The 18,319-nt window shown below is 44.5% G+C and overlaps 1 protein-coding gene across 1 annotated transcript in view; it reads left to right on the plus strand.

Annotated features, from left to right (window-relative positions):
* Nucleotides 1–18,319, plus strand: part of ATP9B (ATPase phospholipid transporting 9B (putative)) — a 266,980-nt gene that overhangs the window by 178,134 nt on the left and 70,527 nt on the right. The window contains 1 exon segment of the mRNA XM_035723907.1: nt 4,908–5,068. Within this exon segment, the coding sequence (XP_035579800.1) occupies nt 4,908–5,068 (161 nt within the window).

The raw sequence follows: 18,319 nt of genomic DNA on the forward strand, positions 1-18,319 counted from the left end.
AAAGTTACTGCTGTAAGAATTAGGAGTTAAATGAGTTTCAATTATTTGAAATACATAAGTACAAATGAAGGTCTGTAGATGACTTATTTTTTTCTTGTTTCTTAAGATTCTACTAAAAGTAGAAAATACAGGGCTGATTTGTTTCAAAGATATTTAAAAGGAATGTGCTTTTTATAGGAATTTCAATTAGGTTAAAGTGTCGCCCTGTCTCAGTTTTCTAGTCAAGATCCAAATTCTGAATGATGAGGAACCGGTGGGCTGGTCCAAGAGTAGTTTAGCTGCTAAAAGATAAACAGCGTTAACAACGTTATTTTTTCCCCTAAGTGATCTTTCATGTATAACGCCGTACTTCTGCCCGCGTAGAGTCGTCTTGAGTAAATTAGCTATTAGGCTTTTAGATTGGAGGCTTTTCTGTGTTTCAAAATGTGATCCATGTACAGGGATAATATAGGACAAATTAAAATATTATTTAGCTCCTTGCAAGAGTTTAAATTGGCTTTTTGACATTTCACATCTTACTGTTTAGTTATTCTAAAATACTTCTGTGTAACAGGTGAGTTAAATGTGAGTTTTAAAAGAATGGTGAAAACATTTTGATGTTCACATCATGCTCCTCCAGGGATAATACCATATGGTCAGCACTTAGTGGGTGTCAAGGCCCATTGTTTTGTCTCAAGTTTGTATAGCACGAGACCTTTGTTCCAGTTTGGGGTGTACATTGACTTCTTAGGGACCTGGTAGCGCGGTAGGGGTTTCACTTTGAGATGGATGGGACAGCGCTGCGTCTCAGAGATAAGGCGGGCTCTCATTCGTCCATTTACAAAAACCTGACTGATCTTTTCTTGATTAAGCAGAATACCGTATTTACCCTTTATTGTTGGTATAAACCATTATTTTACTGAGAACCATTAGCTATTTAAAACTTGGTACATAAATTAAAGAGGAGCTAAATGGATTTGTGATCGTTGCCATTAGTAGCATTTTAGATTATACAGGCAATTATTGTGTTCATTATCCTAGAACAGCCCCTTTGCAGAACCATTGTGGTATCTTAGACATTATGCACAAATTTTCCCCTGGAGATTAAAATTTCCAGTAGCGTATTTAATTTTGTTATCACAGTTGTTTCGAATAAAACAAATATTATGACAAGTAGAAGAAAATTTGCTTTACTAATATAGGAAATTACAATAAATGTTGAAAATTGCTTGCTAGTGTACATAATTTACCTTTTCTTACACAGTCATAATTACTTCGAGTGATTAATAATATATTTTATGGGTGGAAAGGTTTTACAATCACAGCAAAAGGTATTTGCTCTGTTCAGGTGTTTAAAGAAATTTTTTAAAGAAGGAAGAGATTCACATCAAAGTGAAGTTACCATCTTCTTTATAAAACCTGTAAGTTTACGAGTTAACTAGTTTTTATACTGAATATTGTTTTTAAGAGTCCAGATTGCATTTTAAGCGAGTTGTAGAAACTTTTTAAGCATGTTTTAGAGAAATGAGTATAAAAATATTAACTATTAACTAAAAGTGGACTTAATTAGAATGGACCAAAAAAACCAGCAAATTTAGATCATGCTATATACTGTAGCTTGGTTGCAGTGATTTTCGAGGAAGAATAATCATAGTTCAACAAGGGCTACCTGAAAGAATGCAAAGAACAACCCGTTATTGAAAAGTTGTATTTTGCTCTGTAAACTTAAAAAGTTCAAAGTGCTGAAGCTTCCCTTTGGATCCGAGGGGTGTGGGAGAGGACCGCGCCTAGCGGGAGTCAGGCAGTTGAGCGCCTGCGTCCTGGTCAGACAGGTATGAATACTTGGAGCTATCTGCACAGCAGTGTGCAGTGGGCTGCTGCTCATTGCGGTCCTCTATGTGGCATTTTTTCAAAGGAAACTTTGTACTCATTTCTGACTGTTTTTGTCCCTGTGCTTACAGTCTTTCACTGCTGGGATGCAGGGAGAATGTGAGGTAGTGGTTATGCATTTTGCAAGACAGTGATTCTTTATTTTATTACAGAAAAAAGACCAACTCTGCAAGGCCAGATTAAATCATTCCTTTCACTTTTTAATGGGATTTGGATGAATAGAGTAAAATATGCACTTTGCATTCATTGATAGCATCTTTAGGTTGAGGTAATTGAGTCTTTTTTCCCTGACTGAATGAATAATGACTTCATCTGACCCTCAGCGAGGCCTGACACTCAGGCCTCCTTTGTCACAGCAGAAGGGTCTGGGCTTTGAAACATGCTCTACTTCCTCAGCTTAATTTTTCTTCATTCTAATCCAAAAACCTATTTTTCTCAATAATTCAAGCATAAACTATGTAGTAGTTGAAGTGGCGGAAATTGCAAGATATTTGTCCTGGTTGTGCTGCTCTTCAAACGCGGTTGATAAATCCAGTGCGGGGCTCTTGAGCTGCCCTGTTCTCAAGGGCTCTTACTGGGCGGCCCTGCCGGAGGTTTCCAGAAGCTCGCAAGGGCTCCTGTGCAGCCTGCCCGTCCTCTGGGGAGGGGGCGGGCGCTGCCTGCGGGGCCTGCAGGTGGGGGGCCTGCAGGTGGGGGGCCTCGCGGTGACCCCTGGCCCGAAGGTGACCGCTTGAGCAGGACGGGAAGGCACCTGCCCACAGCCTCAGTTAGGGCGTCGCCAGACCACACCGCGTTCCGCAGGCCCCGCGCTGTCTTCCCAGGGCGGGGGGCGGGGCCACGGGGCGGGTCCGATGGGGCGGGGCCACAGGGGTGGGTCTGATGGGGCAGCGCCACGGGGGCGGGTCCGATGGGTGGGGCCTGGGGGCGGGGCCTACGGGTGGAGCGGGGAACCTCTGGGGTGGGGCCTGTCGGGGGATTCCCGAGCCCCGCCCAGGACGCAGACCCTGCCTTGTCCTGGTGGGTGAGCAGGTAGAGCCCAGGCTCTAGAGAAACGTCAGTGGTTACTTCTGGCTTCTTGTGGTTCCCGTGTTTCTAGGCTGTTCTTAAAGGCCTATAGGAGTGGCATCCGGCAGCAGCTGGGTTAGACGAGAAAACTTTCTGTTTTGTAATTTTATCACTGGTCTTCATCTTATTTTTCCTAGTAGACTGGCTGTTTTTTGCGGGTGGAATCTCAGTGGGCTCATTTTTCATCGCCTTACGCTGTAGCAGAAAGCTCAGCAGACATTTCCATTTATTCAGTGAGTGGATTTCGTGCGAGCTACACTTACTTACCTGCACTTTCTGACAAAGTTTGGTGTTTTTTTCTAACTACAGGTTCGAATGTTCTCATGCAAGTCTGTGGCAGATGTTAATCACAACCAGATACAAACTAAAGACTGAGACATGGGGAAAGCTAACCTCATTTTGGCCAAAATTAGGGGTTTTCAAAAGTACTAAAAAATAAACCAAGTTACTAATTAATTAGCTCAGTAATTCTCAAACACTTTAGTTTGAGAATTGTAGTATCTCATTTATTTTATCAAAGTTATGGCAATCACTTTCTTTTTAGATTATTCTCTTTCACAATTTGTACGAGATTCGGGAGGAGCTCAGATGGTGGTGAACTGACAGAGGTGGTAGGACTCGGTGCCTGTCAGGGTCCCGTGAGTGAGGAGTAGGCAGGGTGGGCAGTCACCAGGGGCGACTGTGGGTTCTCCAGGGCCGGCAGGGAGCCCACCTGGTTAGCAGGCGGGGAGCCGCAGCTTGGGGTTGAGGAAAGCGAGGGTAGCCAGGGGAAGGCCAAGGCCACAGAGGTGGGAAGTGCAGATTCAGATCTCAGTGTTTCCTAACTCAAAGAACGAGAACAGGAAAACGTGTGTGGGCTTACTTTGTCCCAGGAGCTGTGCTTCGTCTTTAACCCCCTGAGTCTTGTTAGGGAGGCACTTCTGTAACCCTGTTTTACAGATAAGAAAATGGGTGTACAGTTTGCCCAAGGTCCTACTGTGAGGTGGCAGAGCCAGCATTCAAATGAGCCTACGTTTTGATTCCCGAGAAAATGTCATTGCTGTGTGACCCCACCTCTCCCCCTGTGTGGTTCTGAAGCCTTTTTGCAAAGCCCAAGACCCCACCCCTGTGTCCACCCACATGCTGTACCACACTGTGGTCCTTCAGCCAGGCAACTTAGCAGGGGAGGGCAGCATGCAGACCACCAGAGCTTGAGATCACTTCTGACTTGAGGAATGAACACTACTTCTCACCGTTTCCAAGATCCCACACAGAATGCACCCCAAAATGAGTTCATTCCCATGGACATAGCTTCCCCTCACGGTTTGCCCAATCCACAGAATGAATTTGGGGTTGTATACCTTATTGGGAGAACCTAAAGCGTAGGATTTGTGCACATTAAAAAGGCATTCCGTCAAGCTAACTACCTTGTCTGTTGCTTTTCTGCTTGATTCAGAGAAGGTGTTTTCAGAGACACTCCTGGCAGAGAGGGATGACAGACACTGTCCTCTTCCTGGGAGCCTCCACGTGAACATGAAATCCTTACGTGGGATGCACTTAAGCATCAGTTAGCTGGCATTCCACGTGCAGAGAGACACACATCCACTCTCCACAGCCTGAGCAGGGCTCTGCTGTGCTTTGCGCCGCCCCTCCCCCCCCCCCCGCCCCGTCCCAGTCTGCCCTAGTCGGCTGTCATAGCATCTTCATCTTGACAGAGGATCTGGGTGTTTTTTGGTTGGATACCCTGGACTCCCGTTGTCGCAGTAAATCCTTTCTGGGAATTTCCTGGGGATCATGACTCCCTTTCAGAAATTCTGCTTAAATCTCTCAGAGGCTTTTCAGGAGAAGAGTAAAGTTAATACCGTTTTGTATTTTATTATAGTTAAGGTCAGTACAAGAGGAGATTTAAGGATGTCATTCATCACTATCATGTATTCACATTTGTCATGTTAGGGACATTATGGTTATGCCCTAATTCTGTGTTTTCCTTTCAGGTTGGTTTGTTGGACCTTGAACTCAATCAGCTGACCAAAGCACTGTTTGTGGCTTTAGTTGCTCTCTCGGTTGTTATGGTAACCTTACAAGGATTTGTAGGCCCGTGGTACCGCAACCTGTTTCGGTTCCTCCTTCTCTTCTCCTACATCATTCCCATCAGGTAGGTGTAAGAATTAAGAGAATACAAGGAACTGGTTTCATTGAGTTTGATTTTATTGAAATTTATCTTTGTCAGCATGGAAGAAGTTATCCATACAAAGCTAAAGAGGAAGGAGCCAACAACTCTGATGAATCTTAAGGAATGCTTCTGTAGAAAATAGTATTTTGGGGAGGCAAAGTCAGTTTTGTTAGAATAATCTAGAAATCTGATGGTCTTCCTTATATGAATGTTTTGATAGTATATTCAAGAATTGAGAGATGTTTCTTGATAAAACAAACAGTTTTGTTTATTGCCAATAGACTTTATTTCTAGTGCCATTGGATTATATGCATCACTAAGTTATATTTCAGAAACAATCTAATATATCTGTCAAGTGAGATAAAATATTGAGTAAGACAGACTTTAATATGAACAATTTTTCAAAATGATAACCCATCTAACTTGAAATTAGGATCTAAATAGTTAATATTAGGTATCTAATGAGTTTAATTTACTAATATTTACAGTACGGATATATATAAGTCCATTCTAAAATATTTCCACAAAGTATATTTTAAAAAATGCTTCGTATGTAAGACTGAAAATTTTTACATGAACGAGCAATTCAAGCCTAATCATGTATAAAGCATGAAGCTAGAATAAGCATCTTTTGTAACACAGAACAGAGTAACATAGACTAGAACAGTCTTGCGCAAGGATGTAAACATTCTGAAGGGAAAGGCTTCTTTACAGACCAGCTTTCTCCAAAAGTTTGTCTAAAGGTGAAGTCTCTTTCACTTACGTACATCTAAGTGGAGCTGTAGCGTGCCCCCAGGGTGCTGTGCCCACGACAGTGTCCTGTGTACAGCCCGCTCACGCATCCAGCCCCCACTTGCTGTTTGAGACGGGGAGCTTGTCTCTACTCCTCCAAGAACACGCAGTCTTGTGCATTCACGGCTGTTTCTGCTGGAACTGGAACACTTGCTCCCGTGGACGCTCTCCCATTGACTGCCTCAGCGTCATGCCTGATGTGGCCAGCCTGCCTTCCCAGCCCTGTGTGTCTCCCTCCACCACCACACCACACTCCAGGCTTGGCCCTTCTCAGCTGCAGGAAGCCTCTCCTAACCTGGGCTCGGTGCTCACTGCCAACTAGCCTCTTGGTGTATCACATCAGCCTGTTTTAATTCTGCTGACGTTTCCACTGGTCACTGATACTTGGTCTTGCTTTTCTGATACTCTGTGCTCACCACGCTCCGTGAGGATAGGGGCTGCGTTTGGCTCCGTGCTTAGAACAGAGTGCAGGGCATGCCCCAGGGCTCCTCACACCCTCACTGAACGGACGCGTCACAGAGTTCCCGCCCTGCTCTGAGGAGCTGCGAGTGTGCAGACCATCGGTTGAGCTATCATGCAGTGTCGTTAGCACCTAGATGCATACCGAGTGCCAGCAGGGGGCTCTGGTGACAGAGCTTTGTCCCCAGAAACTCACTGGGTAAGTGGAAACAGGCAGAATATAGCCATTGATCAGTCTTCCCGGGCCAACTCCTTCAGATGGGACGGTCCAGCGGGCAGTTCCTGGTCTGAACGCACGCAGCCCGGATGCCTAGTCACCACCCCCCACAGCCCTGATCTGCACCCGGCACGTCACCCAGTGTCCCCTGGGGACATGGATGCAGTCGTAGGCCCGACGCGTGCGTGGAACCCGGCAGAGAGTGCCTTGGCTCAGCTTACTGCCGCTCCAGCAGCCCCAGCCCGGTGCATGGCACACACCACATCCTCAGTGCAGGGCTTGGAAAGAACGGCCCCAAAGGAAAGTCAGCTTGCAAATGTGATAAGTCTGTGTTGCTGGTGTTTTCACTCTTTTACAGTAAATGCAATACAGAGTTCCCTGCAGACGTGGCACACCAGTGGGTATGTTTCCCAAAACTAGCATTGGAAGCCTCCCTTCCCTTACTCTCTATGTCCACTCAACCACGCATTTCTGTGGATTGTATCTGCTGATGTAGCTTGACTTTGTTGCTCCCTAGATCAAGGACCTTGATGTCATTTCTGCTTTGAATGAATGTCACAGCTTTCCCCAGGAGCTTCCTGACTCGAGTCTGAGGCCGACAAGGATTCCTTATACAATTCCCACGGGAAAGAAGGCCACATGCCTAGCACCCCACACACAGCCCACTAGGCACCAGCAGCACTTAGTGCTGGAAGGTGTGAGCTTGGGGCCCCACTGCCCAACAGGAACCCCCTGCCCAGTGTGAACCAGCCCCCCTGCCCGGTGTGAACCAACCCCCCTGCCTGGTGTGAACCCCACTGCCCAGTGTGAACCAGCCCCCTTGCCCAGTGCAAGCCCACCTGTCTGGTGTGAACCAACCCTACTCCCCAGTGGGAACACCCTTGCCTGGTGTGACCCAACCCCCCTACCCAGTGTGAGCCAACCCCCCTACCCAGTGTGAGCCAACCCCCCTACCCAGTGTGAGCCAACCGCCCTGCCCAGTGTGAACCAACCCCACTACCCATTGTGAGCCCCCCCTGCCTGTAGTGAACCAATCGCCTACCCAGTGTCAGCCCCCCTGCCTGGTGTGAACCAACCCTGCTACCCCTGTGAGCCCCCCTGCCTGGAATGAACCAACCCCCCCCTACCCAGTATGAGCCAACCCCCCTGCCCAGTGAGAGCCCCCCTGCCCAGTGTGAACCAGCCCCCCTGCCCAGTGCAAGCCCCCTGCCCAGTGTGAACAAGCCCCCCTGCCCAGTGCAAGCCCCCTGCCCAGTGTGAACCAGCCCCCCTACCCAGTGCAAGCCCCCCGCCCGGTGTGAACCAGCCCCCTTCCCTGGTGCGAGCCCCCCTGCCTGGTGGGGAGCCCCTCCTCACCTGCTCAGGCTGTGTCCACAGGGACTGGCACTGCAGTGTTAGCTTGTTAGCACACTCCTCTACTCTCCTTCAGCTGCCCACAAAAGTCTCCTACTCCTACATCCATCAAGCAAACACCTATTTTCTTAGTAAATCCTGTGTTGTTTTTTTTGCCTTGGTTTGTGTTTTTGCTTCATTAATCTTGTTTTTCTTCATTTGTGTTGCTTTTGTCAGTTCTAAGGTGTTTTTCTGATGTCCCTTTCAAGACTCTCATAGTGCAGAAGGCCTATTGGGGACTCTCTTCCTTCTTTTTTCGGGAGCACTTCCGTATTTAACCAGTGGAAACCACTGAACACTATTCAAATTTTTATTATATTTTTTAGTGAAATATTTTATTCCTATGGACTCTAATTTCTTCAGCATAATGACAGTATAAAGAGACTTCCCATTTCTTTTGTCAAATTAACAGGAAAAATGAACTATAGGTATGAAATATACATTATAAGCATTTTTAGGCCGATATTAACTTTCAATGTTTTTTTTTTGTATTTCAGTTGTATATATATTTATAGTAAAAAATTAGATAATATCTAATAAAAGAGAAAGAAATAGGTATCTGTAATTTTACTATTGGTAAAAACTAAAACTTTTCAGATACGTGTACATATACAGACTTATAAATATGAATGCGCATGTTTACATATATGTAAATATACCAGCATTTACACAAAAACAGATCTTTGTTTTTGTTTGTTTAGCTTATATAGCCTTTTTAAAAGTCTGTTTACAAAATGAGGAATGTACTAAGTTTCTGCAAGTTTGTCTTGTTCTGGTTTTGCAGTCAACAGTTTCTTGGTGTTTTTTTTTTTTTTAATTTTATTTATTTGACAGAGAGAGAGAAAGACACAGCGAGAGCAGGAACACAAGCCGGGGGAGGGGCAGAGAGAGAGGGAGAAGCAGGCTCCCTGCAGAGCAGGGAGCCCGATGTGGGGCTCGATCCCAGGACCCTGGGACCACGACCTGAGCCGAAGGCAGATGCTCAGTGACTGACACACCCAGGCGGCCCCTCCAGTCAACAGTTTTATATTTACATGTTCAGTCAAGTGTGGAGAGACTTACTAGACAGAATTATACCTGCACCTCTTTTTAGCTCCAAAATGTCTCACGCCTACTTCAACATGATCCTTTGTCTTGTTTTTCACAGTTTGAGAATCCAGTTAGACAAATGTGGCAGAAGAAATGAAAACTGTAAAATGTGAAAAGCCTAGGATGCTGATTTAAGGACTTCATGTTTACATTTGATTCAACAAAGTTTGTTTTCCTTTTGCAAAGTTTCCATAAAATATGAATAGTAATATGTTTTCGTATTTGCTAAATACGCTTTTCAATTTAATAAAGGATAGATTTAAAAAAATTTTTTTTGAAAGTGCACAATTTTGGAAAGTTAAATGCTTTTTCCTCTATTGACCTAACACGTGTTTTTAATGGAAGTCCAGTGTTCCGTTAGTTTCAGGTGTCCAGCATAGCGATTGGACGGCTCCACGCCTTACCAGGTGCTCCCTGCAGGAAGTCTGCCCCCTGCTGGTGACCGTGCAGTTCCCACAGTCTTACCAACTACACTCCCTGGGCTGCACGTTTCATCCCCGTGACTCCCCTATTTTTTAACTGGAGGATCGTACTTGTTAATCCCCTTCATCTGCTTCACCCTTCCCCAGCCCCCTTTCCTGTGGTAAACACCCATTTGTTCTCTGTGTCTGTGAGTCTGTTTCTGGTGTGTTTGGTTGGTTCAAAGGCTTTTCAAATTTAACAAACTTAGGCTGTTTCCTAGAAGTTTTTCTCGACAGAATAAAATATTTTTGAGCCACCTGATATAATTTACTTTGTCTTTCAAGGAAAACATTACAGGGTTTAACTCTTGTAATTGAACTGGATATATGTTCCCTGCGTTGTTTGTGTCACTCGTAACGACACACACACCATCAGAGTTCTTCATGGCTCCGTCAGGCCAGGCACTTGTGGTTGCTTGTTGGTTCAGTCGCTCTTCTCCCCACATGATTTCCAAGTGTTGTGTCACGTTCTAGCTGATGGTCCAGAAAACTGTCCTATCAGTGCTGGGTCAGAGGGACCTTTACTCTCACGGGGGCACGCATGGGTGATGGGGGTAGAAAGGTGCTGACAGTGAGGACTCTGTCCCTTCTGAGAAACACATGGGCCCGTCTTGTCTAAAGCACTGCAATCGATGGGGGCCCTGTGGCTTGGGCAGCGGGGCCCCCATTCTGCCACCTAACTGCCTGAAGGAGTGAGTACCCAGCTCTGCTCAGAGCACTGCACAGTAAGAATCAAGTATCGAAAATGTCAGGTAACATGGGTACAGAATTGGCTTCGGAACCTAGAAATTAACTCTCTTAACATCTCAGTAGGGCCTCCTTTTCCATTTAGCATGCTTGGGGAAAAAAGTTTTTCCAACCTAGGAAACCAGTCAATGGTGTTGGAAATTTGCAGCCTATCCAGATTGCAAAAGATACTAATATAGAAAATTCACGGTTTGTAAAGCATGCACAGGATAGAGGCCAAGGGTGTCACTGGACAGCTTTTTGCTGAAGAGGTTAGGTATGTAACTCATGGACTCACTCACCCACTTGGCCAGAACCTGGAGCAGATGGGGTTATCCAAGGAGAGATGTGTGCAGAAGCCTCTTGTCAGGTGGTGTGGACCCCCATAACACACATTGGAGAAGCACAGAGTTTTTGAGAATCCTGGATCAGCAGGAGCACTACCAGCCTGGGCTGGAAGGAACAGAGACAGGCTAAAATGAGGGAAGCCTTTTGGACCCCCCAAATCCGACAGGCAGGAAACAGGCTGATAGAGCTGCCCCGCTGCAAACTGGTGCTACCCTTGCGGAGAAAGGAAGAATCACTGTGGCCACAGGTGCACAGGCCTGGACCCACAGGGCCAGAGAGTGGAGCATCCAGTCACAAAAGACTGTCCCCAGCTCTCCTAACCTGAAAAAGTTGGCCCTACTGGGCAGGATATGGGTGTTCTTTTCAGGTCCGTGTTTTACTGATAGTCTTTCTCAATCTATAGCTTGAATTTTTACTATTGGTGAAATTATGAAAAAATGTTAATTTTGCATAGTCAAATTTATAAGTCTTTTTTGCTGTTGGTTACACTCTTTATGTTGTTCAGAGAGCCGTTCTGTGCTCTGGATGATGGAGCTACCCTCCTGCATTAGCTTCTGAAAGCATGGCAGGGTTGTCTGACCGCTGGAAGTGGTGGGGTTTTTTAATAGTGTGAAACAGGATTTTCATGTATCACTGCTTTCCACACCAGTTGTCTCAGCATACCTTGTAAGAAAGACTGTTCCTCAGTGACAAGAGCCCCTCCGTCGTACGCTAGGACTCAGACACGCACAGGCCACTCTGGGTCTCCTGTGCTGTCCCCTTGGGGGGTTTGTCTATTCCTGAGCCAGAACTCACACACCTTTGTCCTGAGTTAGTGGTTCCTAGAAAGGGCCTTCCTCCTCGTGCTCTTCAAGAGCAGCCTTGTTCTCACTGGCTGTTTGCATTTAATACTATATCTTCAGACCATGAATCTAGCCTTAAATTTTTTTTTAAGATTTTTTTTATTCAGGGGCGCCTGGGTGGCTCAGTCATTAAGTGTCTGCCTTCAGCTCAGGTCATGCTCTCAGGGTCCTGGGATCGAGCCCCGCATCAGGCTCCCTGCTCGACGGGGAGCCTGCTTCTCCCTCTCCCACTCCCCCTGCTTGTGTTCCCTCTCTTGCTATGTCTCTCTCTGTCAAATAAAGAAATAAAATCTAGAGAAAAAAAATTCATTTATGGGGGGTGGGCGGGCAGAGGGAGAGAATCTCAAGCAGACTCCCTGATGACCATGGAGCCCAACACAGGGCTCGATCCCATGACCCTGAGATCATGAACTGAGCCGAAATCACGAGTCAGCTGCTCATCCGACTGAGCCACCCAGGTGCCCCAACATAACTCTTAATTTTTTAGGTCTTCTGCCGTATCTCAAATTTTAAAAAATTTCTCCGTAGAAATCTTGCACAACTTTTATTAGAGCTGTTCTTAGATACTTGATATTTTTCAAATGCTGTTGTAAATACTATGGGTTTTGAAAGAACTGTTTCCTTTGTATTTGTTACTGGTATGGAGAAATCAAGTGACTTCTATAAAATGATTGAATCCATCAATTTTGGTAAAACTTTATTGATTTCAATTATTAATCTGGGGTTTATTGGACTTTCTCTAAGGTAATTGTATCATCAGTAAATAATGACAGTTTTGATTCCTGCACCATTTATTTCTTTTCCTTATCACTGTATCAAAGATTCCTGATACAACGTTAAGCAGAAGTACTAATAATAGACTCTGCTTTTGTTTTCATCATAAAAGGCAAAACTTCCAAGATTTCATCAAGTATGCTATATGTTTTTATAGAAACCCTTTTTATCCTAAGGAAGTTTTTTTTTTAAAGATTTTATTTGAGCAAGAGAGAGAGCACGAGCGGGGGGCAGGTGGGGAGCAGCAGAGGGAGAGGGAGAAGCAGACTCCCTCTGAGCAGGGATCCCGATGTGTGCTCCATCGCAGGACCCTGAGGTCATGACCTGAGCTGAAGGCAGTCGCTTAACCGACTGAGCCACCCAGGCGCCCCCTGAGGAAGTTTTTCCTATTACTATTTGGCTAAAATTTGTTTTAAAATTATGATTATAGTTTTCGATAGATTTTTAAAATCTATTGAAATGATATTTTATCTTTAAATTTTTCCTTAATATTTTAATATGAAAAATTATATTGTTTGGCTTTCTAATGTGGTACCTGCCTTTATTCTTTGGGGGAAAGATGCAACTTAATCATGATATACCATTCTTTTTGTGTTACTGGATCCCATTGTTTGTATTTTTTGTGGAATTTTTGCATTGGTCCATATGATTGACTCCACTGTAACTTTCCTGATGGTGTTTAGTGTCAGGAGCATGCCATTCTCATGAGTACATTGACAAGTCTTCTTTCATTTTCTCCTCTCTAAAATATTTTCTGTAAAATTATAATGATTTATTCCTTGATATTTACACATTAGGGAGGCCTGAATTTTTTACTGTGAAAAGATATTTGGCAGAGTGGATGTCTTTAATAGGTTAAATATATTTATCAAGTAGTTGTAAATAGTTAAATAGTTAAAAAGTTGATTTCAAGTTTTTGATTTCTTCTTCGGTCAGTTTTGCAGTTACAGTTCTCAGGAAATATGTCCCCTGTGCCCGTATTCAGGTGTATTCCCACAAGCCTGTTGATAATGTTTTCCTTTGACCTCAAATGTGTAGGGTCTGTGGGGTTGATCTTTGTCACTCACTCTTGATACTTGTTCCTCTTTTCTGTTTTTCTTGACCAGTCTTCCAGTAGGTGTATCAGCTGTAGAAGTCTTTTGGGAAAACCTTCTCTAGGCTTTATTGATTCTTTGTGCTATATAATATTTCTCTAATTTATTGTTATCTTCTCTCCTCACACCTTTTTTGGTTTGTGTTATTCTTCTTGAGATAGATGTTTCAGTTACGAGTTTTCAGCCTTTTTTCCCATTCTGAATATGTCATTGAGGCTATAAATTCACACAGAAGTACTGCTTTGGCTACATCCCAGATGCTTCTGTACGTGGTATTTTTGTTACTGTCAGTACAGAATTTCCACTGTGATTTCTTCTTTGACCTGTGGTTATTATAAGCATATTTGCATTTCCTAATTATTATCTGTGTTCATATTTTTTTTTTATGTTGTCAAAGAATGTATCTTAGTCATTTCAGATGCATGAACTTTGCTGAGATGCATTGTAGGGCTGGGTGTCTAGTTGACTTAAACCTGGGTGCTGGATTGCTGGAATGTGTGCACGTCTGTTAGGCCGAGATTGTTAATCTTGTTTTTTAGTTTCTCCGCATCCCCGCTGGCTTTTCTGTGCCTTCTGTCACACTTGCAAAGCGTCAGGTGGAAATCTCCCATTGGTATTGGGAATCTATTTTCTCTGGAATTCTGTTGCTGGCATTATATATTTTGTGGCTTTGATATCAGATGTATACAAATTTAAACTGTTAAATATTTCTGCTGAATTAAGCATTTTCTTATTATAAAGTGACTTTGTCTCTGCTAAAGCTTTTTTTTTTTTAAAAAGAGTTATTTGAGAGAGAGAGAGAGAATGGGGGAGAGAGAGGGAGAGGGAGGGAGAGAATCCTCAAGCAGACTCCAAGCTGAGCACAGAGCCTGACATGGGGCTTGACCCCATAACCCCCAGACCATGACCTGAGCTGAAAGAGTCAAACCCTTAACCCACTGAGCCACCCAGGCACCCCTCTGTGAAAGCTTTTTGCATTAAATTCTACTTCGTGTTATATTCATATAGCCATGCCTGCTGGGTGTAATGTGCTTGGCTTGTCTTGCTCCATTTTGCACTTTCCCTTCTGTGTGTGTGTGTGTGTATATGTGTGTCTCTTACGTTTCATTTTTACCTACTCTGACAAACTGTACCTACACAGTTATTGTGATTCTGTTGTATTTCTGGTTTAAACCTATCATCTTATTTTGTTTTTTTAGTATGACTCACCTGCTCTGTATTTTTCTCCTGTCTTACCATTTTATAATTCTAGTAGAGTTCCACTTTCTTCTCTACTAGTTTAGAAGATTTTAAGCCATATTTATTCTTTTAGTAGTTAGCCTGTGAACTGAGATCATTGTTCTCAATCTATCAAATCTGCAGGTAGTTACTTCCTTTACATATTGTCTCGGAGTAACGTTTACCTCCCTGCACCCTTTCGACCTTGTGCCACTTTTGTCGTGTATTTAAATTCAAGTCATTCTTAAGTCCCAAAGATACTGTCGTTTTCTACATTCTTTATGCACTTTGGTGTATCCATGTGTTTTTTCATTTCTTCTTATATGTCAGGCCTTTTATGTAGAATGATTTTCCTTCTGTCAAAAATTTATTGTTTTGTTTACTATGGGTTTGTTGGGAATGCTCTAGATTTCTGTTTGGCTTTCCTTCCTGAAACAATTCCACCTGCATGCCCCACGCTGCTCCTTGGTGCCCTCCGCCCTGCAGCAGTTTTCCGACCTGTGTCTTGTTGCTCTGGGCTTGGGCGCTGTGTGGGGACAGAAGCTGCTTTTCATATAATGCTTAGGATTCGGTGCATTTCTCGAATGCACCAGTCTGTGGATTGGTCCTTTCCCATCCCAGAAAACTGGTGGTTGTCTCCTTTTATATACTGCTCTGTCCCCTCTCTTTTGGGGACATGAATGTGAGATTTGTTCAGTGTCCTAACCCCACTTTCTTTCTCCTGTTTTTCCCTATTTTCCACCTTCTGTCCCCATTCTCCATTTTGTATCATTCCCAGCAATCCGACTTCCAAGTCACTGATCTCATCTGTGGCTGCGTCTAGGCCTCTGTCAAACCAATTGAGTTCTTAATTTCAGTTATTGATACTTTTTAGTTTGGGAAATTCTGTTTGGTGTCTTCATCACATTGATTTATTCATTTTTATGTTTGTCTCTTCCTTGCACATGTCTTTCTGGTTTTCCGTACGTTCCCTGTTTTACAGCCTGTGTCAGTCACGTGTGGGATCTGCTGCTTTTGTTGATCCTTCCTCTTGTTTTTCCCTTCTGGCTCTTGCTCCTAGTACGGTCCCCTGAGTGCTGTGCTGTTTGTTGTTGTGTTTTGTTTTTGGTTTATTTGGGGAGGTTTTCTTTGGTAATTGTATTTGAAAAGCTAATTATATGAGTAATGGGAGATCAAAGATGAAAGTTACGTGTTTCTGAAAACTCTACACTTGCTTCTGCGGTATACTTGGAGGTACCACCTGTCTTGGAACATCTTCCCCCAAATTGGAGATTCACAGTCACCGAATCATGTGAGCCTGGTGCCATCTCCACATGCACCTGCCTCGCTTTCCAGCTTCCCCCTTAGTGTGACAGTGTAGCCCCTCACAGCCCTGCCTCTCATGGAAAGAAGGGCCTCTTGTTGGACCTCCACCTTTTGATGGTCCCGGTCTTTGTTTTTGCTCCTGCACAGGTAGTCTGTTGAAGAGAGAATTCAAACTCTTGGGGCCTGGCACGTGATCACTTAACCTTTGTGGAAACTGATGAGGGTTCAACCCAGAAATTCGTATCTATTCAGTGCCTTATTTCTTTTAAGAAATTTAAAAAACATTTTATACAGTATTTCTTACTGTTTTCAGTGGGAACATTGGTTCAAATAGTATAGCCTGCCGTTACCCAAGATCACAGAACTTTCTTGCAGTTTTGTATAAAGAAAGTTAGACAAATTTGAATGAAACTCTCTGATTAACTTTGTTGGCAGTACTTTCCAAGGGTAGGTACAGTTTTCAGGCCCCAAATGTGATAAACTTTATTCTTGAGAATGCAGCAGGCTTTGTTTTAACAACAAAGTGCAACTATATCATAGCAAATTTGGGGAATGCAAGGTGACAGTAAAAAAAAAATGTGACCTGGATAAATTATGGTCTATCTATACGATGAATACTATCCATTCATAAAAAGGAATAAAGTATTGATACATAGAACAACTTGGGCATTTATAGGATGTTCTTAAAGTTAGAAAATTATGATGATGGACAGTTCAGCAGTTGCCAGGGTTCGGGTTGGGGGCAGCTAGCACTGTTGGGGGTTAACCTGAGGACTGTGAGATGGAACTGTCTGATCCCGATGGTGGACAGGGTGTAACACGAATCTGTCCTTGGGACACATAAAGCAGAAGAGTGTGTGTAAAACCTGACAGAGCCTGAATGAAGCCTGCGTTTGACTTAATCGTGTTGTAACACTGGCTCTGCAGAGTGTGTTTCATGCCCTAAGGTGTCACCACTGGGGGAGCACCCGGGAACTCCCCTGGTTTTGCTACTTCTGTGAGTCTAAAAACAACTTCAAAGTTAGAAGTTACAAAAAAGCAGGGCGCCTGGGTGGCTCAGTCATTGAGCGTCTGCCTTCGGCTCAGGTCATGGTCCCAGGGTCCTGGGATCGAGCCCCGCATCGGGCTCCCTGCTCCGCGGGGAGCCTGCTTCTCCCTCTCCCACTCCCCCTGCCTGTGTTCCCTCTCTCACTGTGTCTCTCTCTGTCAAATAAATAAATAAAATCTTTAAAAACAAAACGTTACAAAAAAGCAAAACACTGTCATCACCATCCACGAGAGTTGGTATATACTTGGAGGTGGAGGTCTCAGGCTCTGAAGTCTGGGGGCTGTGAGTTTGCATTCTTGGGTTGAGGACACCTCACTCCTGCTGTGGCCTCACTTGGTCTCTTCTGTTCCTTCTCAGGGTAAAGTGGCATTTACTGCACCAGTAGCTGGATTCACTCTTCAGGCCTTTGTCCTTCTGGCCCTTCCTGTTTCAGTTTGTGTTGTCTTTTCATATGATAACGAACAGCTCTTTCATATTTGCAGATATATTTATCTCATTTGCCTTTTAATTAGACTGTGGTACTTTTTCATGAAAGATCTATAGATGCGGTTTGTAAATTAAGTTAAAGGGGGACTTTGTGTGTCAAACAGGTGCAAAGAAGATGAGAAGAGCAATCTGTTGGGTGTGGCTCGAACAAGAAGCCCAGTGCCCGCTGGGTCTTCTCCCCGTCTGCTGACTCTGCCTTCTTCCGCTTAAGTGTCTTCTGTGCCCCATCTTCCTCACCTGCCTGCACAGATGGTGTTAGCGGTCTCAGGCTCATGTTCTGCTCCCGTAATTACACACTTTATTGAAACTGATTCAGGAAAACTGAGAGTGCACTGGTGCTCCCAGAACCCAGAATCCAGCACTGCCTCACTGTGCGTAGCCTGGATATTCAAGGCCCAGTGCCCCGGTCCGACCTCAGAGCAGGGGTGTGCCTCTGCTGCTGCAGCCTTGCAGCCCAGCAAGGGCATGACTCGTCCCCGCTCTGTTTGCAGGGCTCCATCGTGGGGGCGCTGGGGGGCGTTTCCTCCCAGTCCTATCCTCTGCCCTGGTTTCACTGTGGTTACACTGTCCCCTTCGGGTAGAGAGTTGAGCTGAGCTTTTCCAACCTTGAAAAGCATCTGATTTTCTGCCTTCAACCTTTTTTCTTTCTTTTTTTTTTTAAAGATTTTATTTATTTGTTTGTCAGAGAGAGACTGCGTGCACAAACGGGAGGGGGCAGGCAGGTCAGGCAGAGGGAGAAGCAGGCTCCCCGCCGAGCAGGGAGCCCCATGTGGGGCTCGATCCCAGGACCCTGGGATCATGACCTGAGCTGAAGGCAGACACTTAACTGACTGAGCCACCCAGGCATCCCTGCCTTCCACCTGTTCATCTGGTCTTTTTTGGCCTGGTTATAGCTTTCTTATGAATATTTTGACACAACCGCTACATGCTTAATTTGGGGTCTTAAACACCTTTGCCATTCCTTTATTCTTAGACTACCAGA

This window comes from Zalophus californianus, chromosome 14, assembly GCF_009762305.2.
Source record: "Zalophus californianus isolate mZalCal1 chromosome 14, mZalCal1.pri.v2, whole genome shotgun sequence".
NCBI lineage: Eukaryota > Metazoa > Chordata > Mammalia > Carnivora > Otariidae > Zalophus > Zalophus californianus.